General features: G+C 42.7%; 1 protein-coding gene across 3 annotated transcripts in view; it reads left to right on the forward strand.

Annotated features, from left to right (window-relative positions):
• Nucleotides 1-3,806: 3,806 nt before the first annotated feature.
• The window catches only part of LOC149450733 (uncharacterized), a 65,876-nt gene continuing 50,222 nt past the window's right edge, over nucleotides 3,807-19,460 (forward strand). Inside the window, exons 1-2 of one of the 3 annotated variants that reach the window (XM_089691583.1) lie at nucleotides 3,807-3,980; nucleotides 15,770-15,824. In XM_089691583.1, coding sequence (XP_089547709.1) covers nucleotides 15,809-15,824 — 16 coding nt within the window. In that variant the 5' untranslated portion in view covers nucleotides 3,807-3,980; nucleotides 15,770-15,808. Of the gene's footprint in view, nucleotides 3,981-4,099; nucleotides 4,143-15,139; nucleotides 15,159-15,769; nucleotides 15,825-19,460 lie in introns of those variants that run through there. The other 2 variants (XM_089691584.1, XM_089691585.1) reach the window with 2 other exon arrangements.

The following is a 19,460-nucleotide window of genomic DNA, read 5'->3' on the forward strand; positions in this document are numbered from 1 at the left end:
TCGCAATGTTTGCTCCCAGGGACATATAGAATATCAGTGACTGAGTGTACTTAGGAACTCCGTCTACAGGCTCATTTAAGTGCACCATATGTGGCTTTTTGGGCACAGCTCTAACGAGCAGAGCCTTCTGTTTCCTCTTGTACCAAATTGTATTGTAACTGTAATGTCTACCTTCATTTTGTAAAGCGCTGCACAAATTGTTGGCACAATATAAATCCTGTATAATAATAGTGACAGAACACATCAGAGCATGCATCTTCATCCAAAAGCGATTCAAGTGGCTAAGCAAGTTAATGCAGCTGCTGTGGGCTCCTCACATGCTGCAGCCGCAATGCTTTGTGGCAAAAATTAAAGTGATTGAAAACTTAACTTTTTTAAAAAAGCAAACAGGTTTATATTATTAGTATTATTATTATCATTATCATTGGTACTTATCCAGTTCCCGCCCGGCCTGTAGCCAGATGGCAGCCGGAAGAACAGCTTGTCCCTCCGGGTGGACACCATATGGCGTCCTTGCCGGAACGCGCATTGCGCATGCCCACAGGGCCGTGCTGCGGCACGATCTGTCACCGGCCGTGTACCGCGGACAAGGCCGATGACAGATCAGTGTCCCAGCCCCGTTGCCAGTACCATGTGACCTGCTGTGACCAATCACAGCAGGTCACATGACAGTTGTATACAATGGATGGCTTCCTTTCATGCCATCCATTGTATACAAGTGTCTCTAGCTTCGAATGGTCAATGTGATCACATGCACAAGCTGGGCCAATCACAGCCCAGCTATGTCATGTGATTAGCCGTGGCCAAATCACAGCTAATCACAAAAAAAACCCTGAATGAATCGATTTAATTCAGGTAAATGCTTGCTTATAGCAAAGTAATTCTTTGCTATAAGCAAATTGTGTAAATAAAAACAAAAATACTGATCACTTCCCCAAAGTAGTACAATGTTGCTATGGTAACATTATACTACATTGGTCATAGTGAAATATGAACAAAAATCTTAAAAGAGAAAAAGTTAATAAAAAATTAAAAATAATCAAAAAAAATTATTTTTTTTTTCGTACTGTCACCAGTCAGTGTCCCTGATCACCGCCATGCCAGTTATATGATGACGGTGTGCTGCACTGGTGACAGTATGTAAAAAAAAAATAGTAAATCATTTTTTTAATTTCTTCATTTTCCAAAAAATTATGACAAAAAAATTACAACTTCAAAAAACTTGCCATGCCTGTTATGAAATACGTTGGATTGTCTACTTTGCAAAAAGGGGCATTTGGGGGATACAGTGAAGGAAATAAGTATTTGGGCAAACATTCAAAATCAGCAGGGGATCACTCACAAATAAATGACACTGAGAGAGAGAATAGCAACAAAAAATTCAAAAGAAATGCATGTCTAACAAATGATGCACTGATTTGCATGTTCATGAGGGAAATAAGTATTTGATCCAATTTACAAAACATAACTTAGTACTTGGTGGCAAATCCCTTGTTGGCAATCACAGAGGTCAGACGTTTCCTGTAGTTGGCCACCAGGTTTGCACACATCTCAGGGAGGATTTTGGCCCACTCCTCTTGGTAGATCCTCTCCAAATCATTAAGGTTTGGTGGCTGATGTTTGGCAACTCAAACTTTCAGCTCCCTCTACAGATATTCAATCAGATTAGGGTCTGGAGACTGGCTAGGCCACTCCAGGACCTTAATGTGCTTCTTCTTGAGCCATTCCTTTGTTTCCTTGGCCGTGTGTTTTGGGTCTTTGTCATGCTGGAACACCCATCCACGACCCATTTTCAATGCCCTGGATGAGGGAAGAAGGTTCTCACCCAAGATTTGACGGTACATTGCCCAGTCCATCATCCCTTTGATGCAGGTCAGTTGTCCTGTCCCCTTAGCAGAATGTTTCCACCACCATGTTTCACAGTTGCGATGGTGTTCTTGAGGTCATAGGCAGCATTCCTCCTCCTCCAAACACAGCGGCTTGAGTTGATGCCAAAGAGCTCGATTTTGGTCTCATCTGACCACAACACTTTCAACCAGACCTCCTCTGCATCATTCAGATGTTCAGTGGCAAACTTCAGACGGGCCTGGACATGTGCTTTCTTGGGCAGAGAGACCTTGCGGGCACTGCAGGATTTCAATCCTTGTCGGCGTAGTGTGTTACCAATTGTTTTCTTGGTGACTGAGTCCCAGCAGCCTGGAGATCATTGACAAGATCCTCTTGTGTAGTTCTGGGATGATTCCTCACTGTTCTCATGATCATTGACACTCCACGAAGTGAGATCTTGCATGGTGCACCAGACCCAGGGAGACTGACAGTTGTTTTGTGTTTCTTCCATTTGCGAATGATTGCGCCAACTGTTGTCACCTCCTTACCAAGCTGCTTCGCGATAGTTTTGTAGCCCAATCCAGCCTTGTGTAGGTCTACAATCTTGTCCCTGACATCCTTGGACAGCTCTTTGGTCTTTGCCATGGTGGAGAGTTTGGAATCTGATTGATTGCTCCTGTGAACAGGTGTCTTTTATACAGGTAACACAATGAGAGTAGCAGCACTCCCTTTAAGAGACTGCTTCTAATCTCATCTTGTTACCTGTATGAAAGACACCTAGTAGCCAGAAATCCTGCTGAATGATAGGGGATCAAATACTTATTTCCCTCATGAACATGCAAATCAGTGCATAATTTGTTAGACATGCATTTCTTTTGAAATTTTTGTTGCTATTCTGCCTCTCAGTGTTACAATACACCTACCATTCGATTTTTAGACTGATCATTTCTTTGTGAGTGGGCAAACATTCAAAATCAGCAGGGGATCAAATACTTATTTCCTTCACTGTATCTGAACTGTTCTGACATTCTTGGACCTCAAGAAATTATATTGGCTGTCAGTACTTCAGGATTGACCAATTTTCAGATATATCCCATAGTTTGTGAACTCTATAACTTTCCTACAGACTAAATAATAAATACTAATTTGGGTTATTTTCACCAAAGAAATGTAGCAGAATACATCTTGGCCTAAATGTATGAAGAACAATTATTTATTTGCGAACTTTTATAACAGAAACAAAGAAAAATTACCAAGTGGCTCCTGAGGGGGTAGCGCTATATGCAGTTGCCCTCTAATAGGAATATTCTAGTTAATCGTTTTCCCGCTGATCTATAGCAGAAATACTGCTACAGGGTGGCAGGGCTGCGCAAAGTCATGTGTGTATATATACATGATTTTGCATTTCCAGGTCCAGCTGTTGATCACCAGGTCCCGGCAGGTGATTCCCCGCCGGTACTCGGCGATCGCCAAGTATCACTGATTGGGGGGAGACCTGTGTGTAAACAATACAGATTTCTCCCCTGTCAGCTCCTGCCCATTGCTCTGCATAGCAGAGAAATACAAAGCAACGCGGTGCAATTTTGCTGGGATTGTCATGTGCCAGAATTGCGCACCAAAATGCATGTTTAAAAAACGCGCGTAGCTTGTCAGCCAAAAAGGAGCTGCAGCTTCCTTCGGGTGACAAACACGCATAGGGCAGCCCACCGAAATGACTAGGTCGCCCTATGTGCGACGCATGCGAACACGTGTAAAGCGTGCTTCAGAAATCGCAAGTAGCGATGCTTGCTCCCTCTACGCCAGGTCTGAACGGCGTCCAAAGTAAGTGCGGGAAATGATTGTGTGCGTTGGGGCAGGCAGTGGGGAAATAAGGTAGTGAATATGAAGTAGGTTGCTATGGTACAGGATGTGGCCTGCAGTGCAGGCCGGGGGGAATGCTGGGAGTTGTAGTTGTACACAGACAGTAGGGGGAAGTTTGGCATTGTAATAGGAACCCTGGCAGCTGCAATGTTTTCTTTCAGTGAGAGGCCTGGATAGGGAGAGGGGGATGGGGCCGGCTCCAAAACTCTTCTATTGCCGAGTCTGGTTACTGGGGGGAGCTGCAGTCCGCCTTCCTCCTTCTACCACAGCACACAGGCAGCATGGAGAGCACAGTGAGTAGTGTGTTATGTGCTTCCTCTTTTGTTTCAGTGTAGCTGGGCTCACATGATGGCTGCCAGGCAGCACCGCTCACCCCTCTGTATACAGAGCAGGACCTGATCTCTGTGTATCACTATGGTTGATGGCTGGGCGCAGAGACTGACACGGGGATGGAGGTCTGGACTTTCCCTTCTATGTGCATTGGGGCTGATTTACTAAAGCAGTAGATGTAAATAAAGTCACGTGGGCAGCCTGGTGGGGTGGTGAAATAGGTGATTGAGGTGCTGTTTTAATTTACCACCCCCCCTCCTCCACCGCCGACTAAATTCTACCGCCAGACAGGGTCATGGTAACAGGAGGAAATGTGATTGTGACTCGTCTAGCTTGGGACTGACAGGCAGCTGCAGTATTTTTATAGACCATGCACACTGATTTACTGGATACAATTGTAGATGTATATATGCATGTGATTTATTCATTTATCATTTGAAGATTTTATGTGACATTGAAGCGGTATTCAACCCAAAACCAAAAATGTACTACATTGCAGCCTGCCAATCATTAGATGTGGTGGATGGATTCGTTTTTCTTTATGTAAAGCTTTTCCCCTCTGTTTTCATCCTTTGATCTGGCCAGTAACATACCTCCTGTATCAGAGTGCCTCCACTCTGGATGAAGGAGCACAGAGATGCCTTTGGACAGCAGCATTGTCAGTCTGGGGGGAGGGGAGTATTAGATGTACTAGCAGATTTAGAAACACTAACAAACTGAAGCCGAACTTAAAATGGAATTCCACCTGAAAAAAAAAAAAATGTCAGCAGCTACAAAAAGCTGACTTTTAAAATACAGACGCATGCCTGTCCCTCGGTCCAGCGGCGTCCTCACCACAGCTGGTTTCACCGGCCGTCTTCTCTCCCTGGCGCTGGCATCTTCAGTGTGGACACTGGGCTGTGATAGCTTGCAGCTTTACAGCTGGGTGCCCACTGCGCATGCGCAAGAAGCTCTGCGCTTTGTGAATGGTGCCGTAGTCTTCTGGGACCTGTCATGTGTCACAGAAGGCTACAGGGAGGGAGGGGGGAGGAAAACTTCCACTTTCGATCGCCTAGGCGATCGCAGCGGAAGTGGGAGCGGGTACCTGCCAAATTCGGGTACCCGCTCTCCCCCCCCCTCCCCAAAGGTGCCAATCCTTAATAAGGGACAAAGGCTTAAAGCAGAACTTCCCCTTTTGGGTGGAGCTACGCTTTAAAGTGATATTAAAGGCAAACAAAAATAACACATGCCATACACACTCCCGATCTTACTCTTCTTTTTGGACCAAAGATTCTCTTTATTTTTGAATAAGACCACCACAGTAAGATGTCTAGTAATATTACAAATTTTCATTGATTTTAATAGACTTTAGAATGATAATAAAGGCAAATACAAAAAAAAATAGAGTAGGGAGGTATTAGAACAGGGGTGGGCAAACATTTTGACTTGAGGGCCGCAATGGGTTCATATATTGGACCCGGGGGCCGGACCAAGAGTAGATGAATGATATGTATGTGTCATCAATAGTAAGTATAGTAATATTCCCCCATAGTAAGCATAGTAATTAATCCCCCATATAGTAATTCATCCCCCATAGTAATTCATCCCCCATAGTAATTAATTCCCCATATAGTAATTCATCCCCCATAGTAATTCATCCCCCATAGTAATTAATCCCCCATATAGTAATTCATCCCCCATAGTAATTAATCCCCCATAGTAATTAATCCCCCATATAGTAATTCATCCCCCATATAGTAATTCATCCCCCATATAGTAATTCATCCCCCATAGTAATTAATCCCCCATATAGTAATTCATCCCCCATAGTAATTCATCCCCCATAGTAATTAATCCCCCATATAGTAATTCATCCCCCATAGTAATTCATCCCCCATAGTAATTCATCCCCCATATAGTAATTCATCCCCCATAGTAATTCATCCCCCATATAGTAATTCATCCCCCATAGTAATTCATCCCCCATATAGTAATTCATCCCCCATAGTAATTCATCCCCCATAGTAATTCATCCCCCATATAGTAATTCATCCCCCATAGTAATTCATCCCCCATATAGTAATTCATCCCCCATATAGTAATTCATCCCCCATAGTAATTCATCCCCCATATAGTAATTCATCCCCCATATAGTAATTCATCCCCCATAGTAATTCATCCCCCATAGTAATTCATCCCCCATATAGTAATTCATCCCCCATATAGTAATTCATCCCCCATAGTAATTCATCCCCCATATAGTAATTCATCCCCCATAGTAATTCATCCCCCATAGTAATTCATCCCCCATATAGTAATTCATCCCCCATATAGTAATTCATCCCCCATATAGTAATTCATCCCCCATAGTAATTCATCCCCCATAGTAATTCATCCCCCATATAGTAATTCATCCCCCATAGTAATTCATCCCCCATATAGTAATTCATCCCCCATATAGTAATTCATCCCCCATAGTAATTCATCCCCCATATAGTAATTCATCCCCCATATAGTAATCAATCCCCCATATAGTAATTCATCCCCCATAGTAATTCATCCCCCATAGTAATTCAACCCCCATAGTAATTAATTCACTTACCTTTGCTCCGCGCGTTCCTCTCGCCGTGTTCCCGCGCCGTTCCGGTCTTCAGGGCGGACTGTGAGAGGAGCCTAGCTCCCCTCACGTTCGTCACGCTGCCCCGCCTACACACATCCTGACAGCCATCCTGACAGTATCACGCTCCACGGGCCGGATTAACAGGTCCGCCGGGCCGTATACGGCCCGCGGGCCGTAGTTTGCCCATTGCTGTATTAGAATCTCTGTCTCTTTATAGGAAGATTCACCCTAATATTTGTCCTGTTTACTGTTATCCTGAAAGTGAATGTAAAAGAGTCTCGTATTTTGGGTTGTCCCCAGAACAGTAATAGAGAGGAAATCTTCCAATGGGGACAATAGTTCTGGTGACCCTGCGGAATTCCCTCACTTTGGAAGGATTTCCTCTCACTTCCTGTTTTGATTATGGGACAGGAAGTGAAGGGAAATCTCCCCAATGGGACATAGATGGCCAAGAAAAAACCCTCCCATACTCTAACCAAAATGAGAAAAAAATTTTTTTGCCTATATTTCTACTTTATTGTAAATTAGATGAAGTTTTGTTTCCTTTAAATGCCCAGTTTTATGCTGGTACAAAATTATTTATTTATTTTTGTAATTTTCCTTGCACATGAACTGGATGTTCAAAGTGAACACAGCTTCACTTTATTTACTAACATTAATTTTGCTAGGTCAGTCTCTGTTTCTATAAGACCCATTCACGCTATGATGTGCAACACAAGGTGCTATGGACATGTGGTTTCTGTATCTGGGTTGCCATCACCAATGAATGGCACTGCAAGCACAATATTGCACAGGTTCACAAAATTCTGTAGTGTGAATGCAGGCTTAGCAAATCAGCTCCACAGTGTTCTGCTGGCAGGATTATAGGATCAGTACCTGAGCAGTCCATAATGCTTGTTCCCATGTTCCCATTGTAGGCACTTTTGTGGACATGGGTCAGCCTGGACACCCTGACCAGTCTGTGACTACTTAGCCCCATACACAACAAACTGCAGTGTACTGTGTGTTCTGACACCTTTCTATCGGAACCAGCATTAACTTTTTCAAGAATTTGAGCAACAGTAGCTCTTCTTTTGGGTTGGACAACACAGGCCAGCCATTGCTTCCCACGTGCATCAATGAGCTTTGGCCACCCATGACCCAGTTACCGGTTCACTGGTTTTTGGTAGATCCTGACCACTGCAGAGCAGAAACATCCCACAGTTTTGGAGTTGCTCTGACCCAGTCATCCAGCCCTTTATCCAGCCAATTGGTCCTTGTCAAAGTCCCTCACATCCTTACGCTTGCCCATTTTTTCTGCTTTTACCATATCGACTTCAGGGACAACATGTTCACTTTCTGCCTAATATATCCCACCAATTCTCAGGTGCCATTGTAAAAAGATGATCAGTGTTATTCACTTTACCTGTCAGTGGTCCAAATGTTAAAGCTGGAATAAAGGTATAGATTTTATTGCCTAGTTATATTGGTTCAGATTGGGCCAACGTAAGTATGCATATGCCATACCTGTGGGACCGCTGGGGAGTCAGAGAATTACTGTAGTAGTTGCAGTGATTGCCGCCATCTTCTGGGTTCCAATAATAACCCCAGAGGGTCGCTCTAGGCATAGGTGTCATTCTCAGAAAACCTGCATTTTTCTCAGGCAGTGCAAAATCTGATGCGGCTCTGCAAAAAAAAACCAATCAGCTTTCAGATTTTATTGTCAAAGCTTTATTGAACAAGCAGACAATAGAAGCTTATTGGCTACCATGCGGAGCTGCACCAGATTTTGTACTCTCCAATTTTAGTAATTCAATCCCTTTGCATTTATTGAGAAAAATGTAAATGGTTTCTGGGAATGGCCCCCATACTGAGCAAGCAACCCCCCTGAGGTTATGGCAGCTTCTCAGCACAGGACCCAGTGACCACTACAGTGATTTCAAGCTGGACCAAGGTAACTAGGCAACAAAATACATACCTGGAATTTAGCTTTTAAACGGAAATAAACCCCCAGAAATACCTCCACCTCCTAGCGATGAGGGATATACATCCCCAGCTGGTCGCTGTCATCTTCTCTCTAGCCTCTTCCAGGTGCTGAAGTTTCAGCCTCTTAATTGGCCGGTGGGGAAATGACGTCATCCTGCGCATGCACATGGGACTCATCTATTCCAGGACAACCATAGTGTGCTGGGAATGCACACTGAACTGTGCATGTGCAGCTTAGTGTACATGCAATAGAAGACTGAGAATAGTTGTTAAACACATCACAGTCAGACCGATACTTTTGATCCCCTTCAAACGCAGATGTAGAATCTCCCCACAATCCAGAGGCTTGATCTCTATTTCATATGCAGCCATAACCTCACCTATGCAAGACTCTAAACTGCAATATATTCTTAATTGGGAACAAGATTGGGGGGGAAGACTTGGCAACTCGTATTGGAACAAGATTTGGTCAGCTGCAGCTACATGCTCCATCAATATCGTAGCCCAGGAGAATGCCCACAAAGTACAGATCCAATAGTATATGACCCCGGAGCAGTTTTTGTGTTTTTTGTTTTGGTGGGTGTGGGGTTGGGGGAACAACACTGTACTTGATGGCAACGTCCCAAAGTCCAGAGGCTGGGGATAAGAGTATATTATTTGATCCAATCCGTTCTTAACAAAAAGCTACCTGAAACCTATGGGAGGTTTTACTCCACAAACCCATCTCTGACCTTAGCGGAGCGGAAACAAAACTTTCATTTTTTTAGCCACACGCCAAACTATTGCTAGAGCAGGGTTTCTCAAACTCTTTTCAGTCAAGACACCCTCTACAATTATGGGCAGTCCCGAGGCACCCTTTAAAATTATAGACAGTCTTGAGGCACCCCATTCTAAATTGTAAAAAACTATTTTAATAATTTTATATAATGCAGCAACATCCACACATGAAGGACACCCAACGTTAGAAGTGATTTATTCTTCCAAATCAAATACACTTTTGCACACTGGTCCTGACTAGTATTACAGTGTTTCTCCTCTCCCTCAGTTTTTCGCCATCACTAATGTGACCCCAGCACTGATGGAGAGGGTCAAACTAGGATGCTGTGCAGGCAACTGACATCCTCCTTATCAAATGATGATGTCATTGGTTGTCAGGACACCGGCAGCTAGAAGGTCGCAATGGCACCAATTGAAAACGTGGCTTTGTTGTAACTAAAAGTCAGGTTTGTTCCACCCGCTGGCTTGTATACAAGTTTTGTGCAACTTTTAGACATTTTGCCAAGGCACCCCTGAAGAAACCTCAAGGCATCCCAGGTTGTCTGGGCACCCTGGTTGAGAAATGCTGTGCTAGAGCATACAAAGGCCAACCTTGAACTTGGAGGTGATCTAGGGGATTATGGGTACAAGGGTTCATGAAAAATTCACTTCTATACTAAACGACACCCACTTTTAAGACACCGGTCCCCTTGGTTGACGCACAACTGAGGTCTTAACCTTGACTGTTCACTTCTTTGCAGACCCCCACTACCTCTTCCTCCCAGCCAGTCCAATCTATTCCTTCTCCCACTACCTCCACACTCTTCTCTTCTCTACGTCTTTCTTTTCCACTTTACTTTTTTTCATTACTGTGTTCCTAGTTTCATTATTCTCATCACTTAACCAGATCGCCTTTCCCTCTTCTCCTCCCCTAGCACTCCGCCTTTTGTTTCCCATCTTCACAAAACGCTACTAAGCTCCCTAATGGAATGTCTGATAGCACCCACACCTTCAATTAAGCGCATTTTTTAGGGAGCGCGGGAATTCCCTCCCATGCTCCCATACCCGATACTCATAGTATGACACACCCTCCATTGTCCAATGCCCCCTTGGAATCATTTGATATCTGAGATTAGTCACCCTATAATAATTGTACTTTGATCCCTTTATGTGAGAGTGTACGCACCTGCATAGAAATGTGTGTCACTGTCACCTTGCATTTGATGTACTGTATTCCGCAGCTTCAACCCAACTGTACTGTATTTGTTTAAAATGTAATACAAACTTTGTAAAAGAAGACTGCGTCTCTGTATTGAAGAATTGCTATGGCATGTCTCTTCTGCAATAGAGAGCTGCCTTCTTACAGTTATTTACTACTTCAATGTAATTCCACTTTAAACATATTCTTTTGAAGGGATCTGTAATTTCATATCCCCTTAGGGCGGAATCGTAACTAGAACCTTCAGGGCCCCAGTGCAAAAAACCCTAAAGCCCCCCTCTCCCACAGCGGCGGAACGTCAAGGCCCAGTCCCAAGTGCGACCTTTGTGACCCTGGTAGTTTCGCTGTTGGTGTCAATAATTTATATATTTAGTGTGGGTTTTTTTTACCATTTTATTTATTTATACTTTTTTTATTGTTATTTTTTACAATATTTTAGGAGACCGATTGGGGGACACAGCCCTCAGTCTCCACTCTGCAGTCTCAGCTGCACAGAGTGAATAGACAGGAATAGATCTGTACAGAGCTTCCTGTTCATTCATAAACTGAAGCATAGTAAACATAGTTTCCTATGCCTCAGTTATGAATAAACAGAGTCAGTGATCAGTACGGATCACTGCTTCTATTCTAAAAGACAAGAAATGGGCCAGTAAATGACACATTTACCAGCCCCTTCCCTGCTCTCCATCCTGACAGACCCCCTGCAGCAGCCGATGGGAGAGGCTAGGGGGGAATCTGGCAGTGCTGTGGGCAGGGAGGTGGGCCAGGGGAGTACATAGGAGCCCCGGGCAGCAGGAGATGGATAGGAGGAGCGGCAGGGTGGCATGTAGAACAAAACCCCTCCATCCTCCCCAAAATAGAGGGAATTGTTTTCTCTATATGCCGTCTCTGCTGTCTCTCCTATCCAAGTGTACAGGGGCCGCACAGGCCCCCTGGAGCATAGGGCTGGGTTGCAACTGTGACCCCTGCGACCACTGTACGTACTCCCCCACCTTAGGGCTTATTCACACCAGCAGCCATGCCTAATGTGCAGCTGCTTGTATGCGCTTGGGGGAACAGTGACAATTCTGGTGCATTCCACCTTTATTGAAATTTGCTAATTTTACAGTGATTTGTAGGTCTGTCACAGTTTTTGCAGCGTGTCATGTCAGCAATCATCACACTGTACCTGTATGGGTTTGCTGCAAATTTCTGAAGGAGAGCGATTTGTAGCAGCAAACACTAATATAATGATGTAGGATGAGTCAGACCTTTAGCTGCCACAAATCAATTCTTAGCAACAAATTGTCAGCAACTACAGTGATTAATCGCTGCAGCAAAATCACCAGTCCGACATGGATTTACAGTAGATTATACTGATGTAATATTTAAAAAAATTGTTTTACATTTATTATAAAACCAAATGCTATTAATCATTCAGAATACATTGCTTTACAATCCTTTACATCAGACAAGACTTAGCAGCCTGGATGTCCTCTCCCAGTTCTCTAGGATGTTGGGTGGTACTAGCAACCAATCACCTGCTTGTTAACATGAAAAGTTGGGCCCCGCCTTCTGTCTAGGCCTACTGCGCCTCCCACCCCCTGCTCTGCTGTGTAAGGTAGGATTGTGAAGGGGTGAGCTGTGATAGGAAGGGGGGTGGGATAAATAGGGGATTATGATGTGAAGGGGGAGGGGTTGAGATTTTAAGAGGACTGTGATGTAAAGGAAGGAGGGACTGTAATGTAAAGGGGTGGACTGAGAACACTGATATAAAGGGGGGCTTTGATGTAAAGGAGGGAGTATGATGTGAAGGTGGGTTTGAGAACACTGATATAAAGGGGGACTAAGCTAAGAAGGGGGGATGTGATGTGGGGTGGAGAATGAGCACATTGATGTAAAGGAGGGCTGTCTTATGAAGGGGGTCTGTGATGTGAAGGGGGGACTGAGGTTACTGATGTGAAGGGGGGGGCTGTGATGTGAAGGGGGAGGGACTGTGATGTGAACGGGAGAATGAGAACACTAATGTAAAGGGAGAGGGGTGATGTGAATTGGAGACGGAGTGTATTGATGTAAAGGAGGGGATGCTATAAAATGGTGGGACTGACCACATGACCACACTGATGTAAAGGAAGGCTGTGTTTTGAAGAAGGTCTGTGATGTATATGGAAGGAGGGGGTGGCTTTGATGTGAAGAAGGAACTGAGGTTACTGATGTAAAGGAGGGGGCTGTGATATTAAGGGGGACAGAGAACACTGATGTAAAGAGAGGGACTGTGAGGTGAAGAGGGGGCTCTAATGTAAAGAGGGGGGCTGTGATGTGAAGAAGGGGACAGAGAACACTGATAATATGGGGAAGGTGGTGATGTAAAGGGGGGCTGTGATTTAAAGGGGGGAAAGCTGTGAAGTGAAGAGAAAAACTGAGATGTGAAGTGGGGGGCTGAGGACACTGATGTAAAGGGAGGGACTGTGGTCTACAGGGGCACTGTTATGTGAAGGGGAAAATGAGGATACTGTGATGGGAAGGATCTGAATCATAGCACAACATGAGATCCAGACCTCTGTTGGAAGAAAACCTGACCTATATGAATTTTAATTCAATACACCTGCTTTACATGTACAGTGGAACCCTGTTTATCAAGAACATCACAAAACATGTTTTATCATTTTATTCCTAAACCTCAAAGCTTTGGATGATAATGCATGTCTATACACCAGGATAAAGAGTCATGGCAAAAAATATTGGCACCCCTGCATTACTGTCAGATAACGCACCACTTTGCCCAGAAAATTGTTGCAATTACAAATGTTTAGGCATTCTCATGTTTATTTCTTTTGTTTGTATTGGTATGACACAAAAAAGTGGAGAAACCAAAAGCCAAATCTGACACATTCCACCCAAAACCCCAAACATGCACTGGACAAAATTATTAGCACCTTCTCAAAATTGTAAGAAATAAATGCATTCCAAGTTTGTGATGCTTCTGTAATTTGTAATTAAACTCACCTGTATCAATTAACTGGGGCTGACAATATAGAAATCACACCGGCAACCAGTTAAGATGGCAAAAAACTGACTCAACTTTTCTGTTGTGTGTCTCTGTGTGCCACGTGGAGCATGCAGAAGAGAAAGAACAACAAAGAATTGTCTGAGGATTTGAGACCAAAAATTGTGGAACAGCATGGACAATCTCAAGGTTACAAGTCCATCTCCAGAGATCTTACTGTTGCTGTGTCTGCCTTGGTTATGATTAAACACGAGATTGTGTAAAACGTGTTAACAGGTCCTGTATTCATGTCCTGGTGTGTTGTGTGTCCTGTGGATCAATAAATGTACACTATATTCATCAATTCTCCGGTGAGCATCTGACCCTTCTTCCTATTTCATCGTGTGTGGTGGCCAGCCAGAGCCTGCTCCTGTTGTGGATTGATCTGGATTGTTTGCCTGAGCGGTATACCTCTGTTCTTTGCCTTGCCTAATAGCAATACAAACAAAAGAAATAAACATGAGAATGCCTAAACATTTGTAATTGCAACAATTTTCTGGGTGAAGTGGTGCATTATCTGACAGTAATGCAGGGGTAACAATTTTTTTGGCCATGACTGTAAATAGAAATGGGACAGAAATTGGACTAAATTCAAGTGACGCGGGTCTGTAACCAGAAGTGACGCGACGGCGTCTTGTCTGATAGTTCTGGAGGTGGTGAGAGCACCAAGCGGTCCCCGCTGTTTACTTTATGGGCTTGATAACATCTTACACATTGTAAGTGTAATTCTTTTAGCAATAAAGCGATATATCTTTTGTACTATACCATTGGAGCCAGCCTTGTTCTTCTTTCATTACATGATGTGGTTGGGCATGGAGTAACAACGGAGTGGATACTTTGTGAAACCCTGGTACATGATTGTTGAATGAGTCAAGTTTGGGGACTCCCAGTACTTACCAGTTGAAGCCCTCTTCTGTTTTCTACATACTAAAGGCAGAGGACATTTAAACACTGGTAAGTGCATACCCGTGTGGGGGCGCACTGTGACCACTGTGTTTTTCAACACTGTATTTTCTTTTTATCATCATCACTGGTCGTTTCTTTATCACTGGACTTTTTTTATTACTAAATTTTGTTGATTTGAACACTGGATGTTTCTTTATCACTTAATTTTTTATTTTATTATTTACTTCACTGGATGATATATTATCAAGTTTCGGATAGTATGTTTAAATTCTAATTTTTTATGATTAGTTTAGCACTGTCAAGTGTGTGCACCACTTTTTCACATTATCACTGTGGGTTTTATATTAATTTTGGAATTATTTATATAGTGGCAGCAAGGGACGTGCAATATTTACACATGAATGAATGCATTTATTTATTTATTTATTGCATCTAGTGCGATTTGGTGTAATTCACAGTTTTTTTTACTGTTTACACTGAGATTTTGATTAAGTAAATTCCGTGTGTGTCCACAGTACCAAATATAATACAACTGCAGTTTATTGTTAACAGTTGTCAGCCAGCCATAGCTAGGTCATTGAGGTCAGCAAGAAGTTCCATGGTCCTCTAAGACTGCAGGTCTCAAGGTTTTATACAGGTCACAGAGAACAGAGGAGACTTCATAAACTATGGTAAGGGGTGCATTTTGCATGTAAATGTATGTTATCCCTTTCCTTTCCAGTGTTAAGACGAGCCATGCTTTCATTTTTTTACTTTAACAACTTTATTTGTACCAATTGGTCTTAACCCCTTCCTGCCCAGTGTCAGGTTCCAGCCCACCCTCTTTGCTGCCACACATGTGCATTACTTCAATGGCAATAGGGTAATGTTCCTTCAATAAAGCATTATTTAGCTCTGTAATTACTGACAATGTTACACATTAGTCGTGACATTTTAGGACTCACTCACACATGTGGCCTCCCCTGCCACCCGGGTGGATGACAGGTGGCTGGGAGGCAATATGATGCCTTCTCACCTCCTGTTTTAACCCTGAAACGCCTGCACCACCGTACCACGCAGTTGCAGGATGGCTGCGGTACGGCCCCTTTCGAACGCAACATGGGGTATACATTTTGCTGTGGCATGTGTAGAACCATGTCCAGCCATTTTTGCAGCTAGGGGGTGTTCAAGGGAAACCCGCGTGATCATTCAGCAACTCTAATACATTGTATTCATTTGTATTTTATCAAAGATATGTGAACTACATAATAAACTTGCTTACCAAGCTGTCCCTGTTTTTCAGGCATGAAATTGCAACAAGAATTGTGACCTGGCCTTGACAATGGAAATGGTATATGGTATGTTTTAATATGTGATTCATTTTTTAGTTAATTACTCAGGAATCTTTTAAAAATGTCTTTTATACTGTGTGTGTTATCTCTGGCTACTTCAAATACACAAATTGTTGTGTTTCCTGAAGGGTCCATGCACAAACCTGTAAAGGGAATAAAGGTAGGCCTGGAGCTATTATTGTATCATTGAGCAGCATTATTATTATACAAGATTTATATAGCGCCAACAGTTTGCTCAGCACTTTACAATATAACGGGAGACAATACAGCTCAATACAAGAGGGTTAGGAGGGCTATGCTCCTTGGAGTTTACAATCTAAGAAATATCTCCACAGCAGGAATCTGACCGAACCAAAACTGTTCAGATGTGCCAAGATCCAGTGGATGGAATGTTCTTTTCTATTAACTTTTGGATTTGAAAGCCCGAGTTTTAGACTTTGTAGCAGATTTTGTTCTGCTAGTTTTGGCGACTTCTTGAACACTATCTCGGCTTTCCAAACTCTGTGTTAGAGCTAACCTTTGCTGGATCGCCATTCGCAGCAGTGTGTTCAATGTCTTTTTCTCATCCTCTGCTGCAACAATCTGGCGTTGCATATCTTCCAGCTGATTCACATATTGATCACACCTGCTCACAAATACAGAGTGCATTGATGAAAATGTAGCCGCGTCCTCCTTCAGGGCTTTTAACTCATGTCGCATCTTCACCATAGTATCGGAAATTAGGGCCTTCTCATTCTCATATTTACTCTTCAGGTTTGACATGGCTACCTCGGCCGTCTGCTTGTTGTCAGCATAGGGGATTGCAGTTATACTTTATTAACCTCCCTGGCGGTATTCCCGAGTGTAGCTCGGGGTAAAATGTCAGTGCCAAAAGCTGTAACCCCGAGCTACACTCGGGCTTATCATGCAGCGCTGCATAGGGAGTCCCTGCAGAGCTTACCTTGTCCTTCGCTCCCGCGATGTGTCCCCTGCAGCGTCCCCGGCCATCTCCTCCGGTCGATGCCGGCATCCGGCTTCTGTGTTCCGATCCCTGTGACGTCGGGACATATGGGCGCCGGCGGGAAATTTGAAAATTTTTAAAAATTTCATTTTTTTCAAAACAAATTTTACATAGCAAAACATTGCTGTTTCAACCCATTTCACATACATTTTGTCCCTAGTGCTTTGTCCTGTCCCCTGCCTGCATTTTGTCTGTTCTTTCTGCCTGGAAACTGAGAAAAGTCCATGGCGTCCAAAAAGTGTCCCTTTAGGTCAAAAGCGGGTTTAGATCAGCTAGAGAACAGCGATAGTAAATCAGAACCACTTGCAGAATTGAGTGATAATGATTCGTGGAGAAATTCGTCATCAGACACTGAAAATGATTTTGCGACTTTGCTCAGCGATGTGCGAACTTGGCGCTATATTTCAAATTTCAGTGTTTTTGGTTTGATTACATTATTGAATTAAATTTATTATTATTATATTATTATTTTTCATGATTATTTATTAAATTATAATTTATGATTTCGTGTTTCAAATTTTATCATACTCGGGATGTTTAATAGACTCTTGTTCAGACAGATTTCAGTGAGTTATTCCTACAAATTACAGCCTACAATAAAAAAACTACATATTTCAATGCAAAATAATGGTACCGCTTTCAGCACCAAAAATCTGAAATAATCATACCGCCAGGGAGGTTAATAACAGGTTAATAGTTATAGATACAGTCCCGTGCTTATGCGTTTGAGCCCTAGGTGGGCCTTAATCATAGCTATGATGGTTAGGACTGGTTCGCCCCGTTAATCAGGGTGATTTAGTAACTTTGTGTTTGATAGTTTTCTTTACATTAAGAATTTAGGTTTTAAGGTTTTATGCATATTATATGAAAACTTCACCCAGGTGCACAACGAAGATCTTATGACTAAGTGCTTACGATGGGTTGTGTTTTCTCCTTGTTTCTGTTTTTATCATTTGATACTTCCCTGGCATATGTTGTAGCTTTTTGTTTTTGGTATCTGTACTTGGAAAGGTGTTTCTAATAAAGATATTTGTGGAAAGAAATTCAATCTCTTCAATGGGACACAGAGGGCAAAAAATCCCTGAAAGGGGTTTTAATCATTTTTATACTTTATACAGAATGAAAAAAAAAATGGGGGTTCAGATATGCTTGAAATCTGCACATCTATGCAGTTTGCGTTTGATCCGTTTCTGCATTGCGTTTTGCGGTGCGTTTTGTGTTTTTGCACATGCGCTTTTGACACGTTTTTGATGCTTTTTTTTTTCTTGTTGCTAGGCAGATTTAAAACACAAAACGCATCAAAAACATGACAAAAACACATAAAAAATGCACTACATGCTTTTCTGCAGCATTTCCATTGAAGTCTATAGAACCAAAATCGCAACTTTTTGCATTTAAAAAAGTACCTGACCCTTTCCAAAAAACGCACGAGTGAAAACGCAGAGACGTGGACCTGTCCCATGGAAATTCATGTTAAATGGACTGTAGTGCGTTTCTGCAAAATGCTGCGGAAAATGCTTAGGTGTGAACCTAGGGTAACGGTCAGTACACATCACAAAAATGCACTGCAGATCTGTTCCTTTCCGGATGCATTTCTGTATGTGCATTTTTAACTTTTTTTTTGTATGTTCTGATGCATTTTTTATGCATTTCCAGATGCTTTTTTCCTTCTTTTCCTGTTTTTCTTTTACTGTAGTGGGGTCCGGAGCATTTTTTTTATGCATTCCAGTGCATTCTGGTGCATTTTTATGCATTTTACTGTTTTCTAGTACAGCCCAGTGCATGACAAATGCAGTAAGTTCTACTTTTTCTCTAGATCTGACCACACTGGTGTGAACTATGCCATTGGAGATCATATCACCTACTTTGCATGCGTTCTTGATGCAGAAATTCATCCACTGCATGTGGTGTGAACTGGCCCTTAAAGTGGTTGTAAACCCTCACATATCATAATACAAAAAGTGCAGCACTTAAATTAACAGGTTTGTGGAATGTGGTGTCTGCTGTGTGTGGAGTACAAATTAGCACCACAGGATTGGAGTATCGTCATCTGCCGCGGGTATGTTTGGGGTTCACCCCTAAAGCGCTCATTGCTTTTCATTAGATCGAAAGCCCAACAGCTCCGGTAAGGGCTCGTACTCACTTGTGGTTGCCACTAGATTCTTGGAGTGTCACTCTCTCTCTTCAGACTCATTGGAAAAGTGGGTCCTTTTTTCTCTTCTTTGATGGTTGGAAACATATTTATTATGGTGAACATTTATTTGTGAATGGACTTTCTTTGGAGCAGTTTCATTTTTTCCAGTTATTTAATTTTTTTTAGCGCTGCACTTTTTGTTTTGTGATATTTGAGGTTGTGCATCTTTCACCTGTGTTAGCTGCTTTTATTATAGAGTTTAGTCTAAGTGCAGAATTATATTGAGTTTGAAACCCTCACATATACCCAGTGAAGTGACTAGCCTCGATACACAGAGATTAAACAAATCCTCCTACATACGTTGTACCTGTTTTTCCAGATAATCTTTCCCCTACATCCATTCAAAGTGCAGAATTTACACAGGATCTCTCAGTTCTGAAAAGCAGGGGGAGGGGAGCTGAAGTTACATCAGTGAGGTGAGCTCTGAGAGCTGATTGGAAGGAAGAGA

The sequence above is a fragment of the Staurois parvus genome, unplaced genomic scaffold (assembly GCF_062004578.1).
Source record: "Staurois parvus isolate SC_StPar_1 unplaced genomic scaffold, SC_StPar_1.0 ptg000564l, whole genome shotgun sequence".
NCBI lineage: Eukaryota > Metazoa > Chordata > Amphibia > Anura > Ranidae > Staurois > Staurois parvus.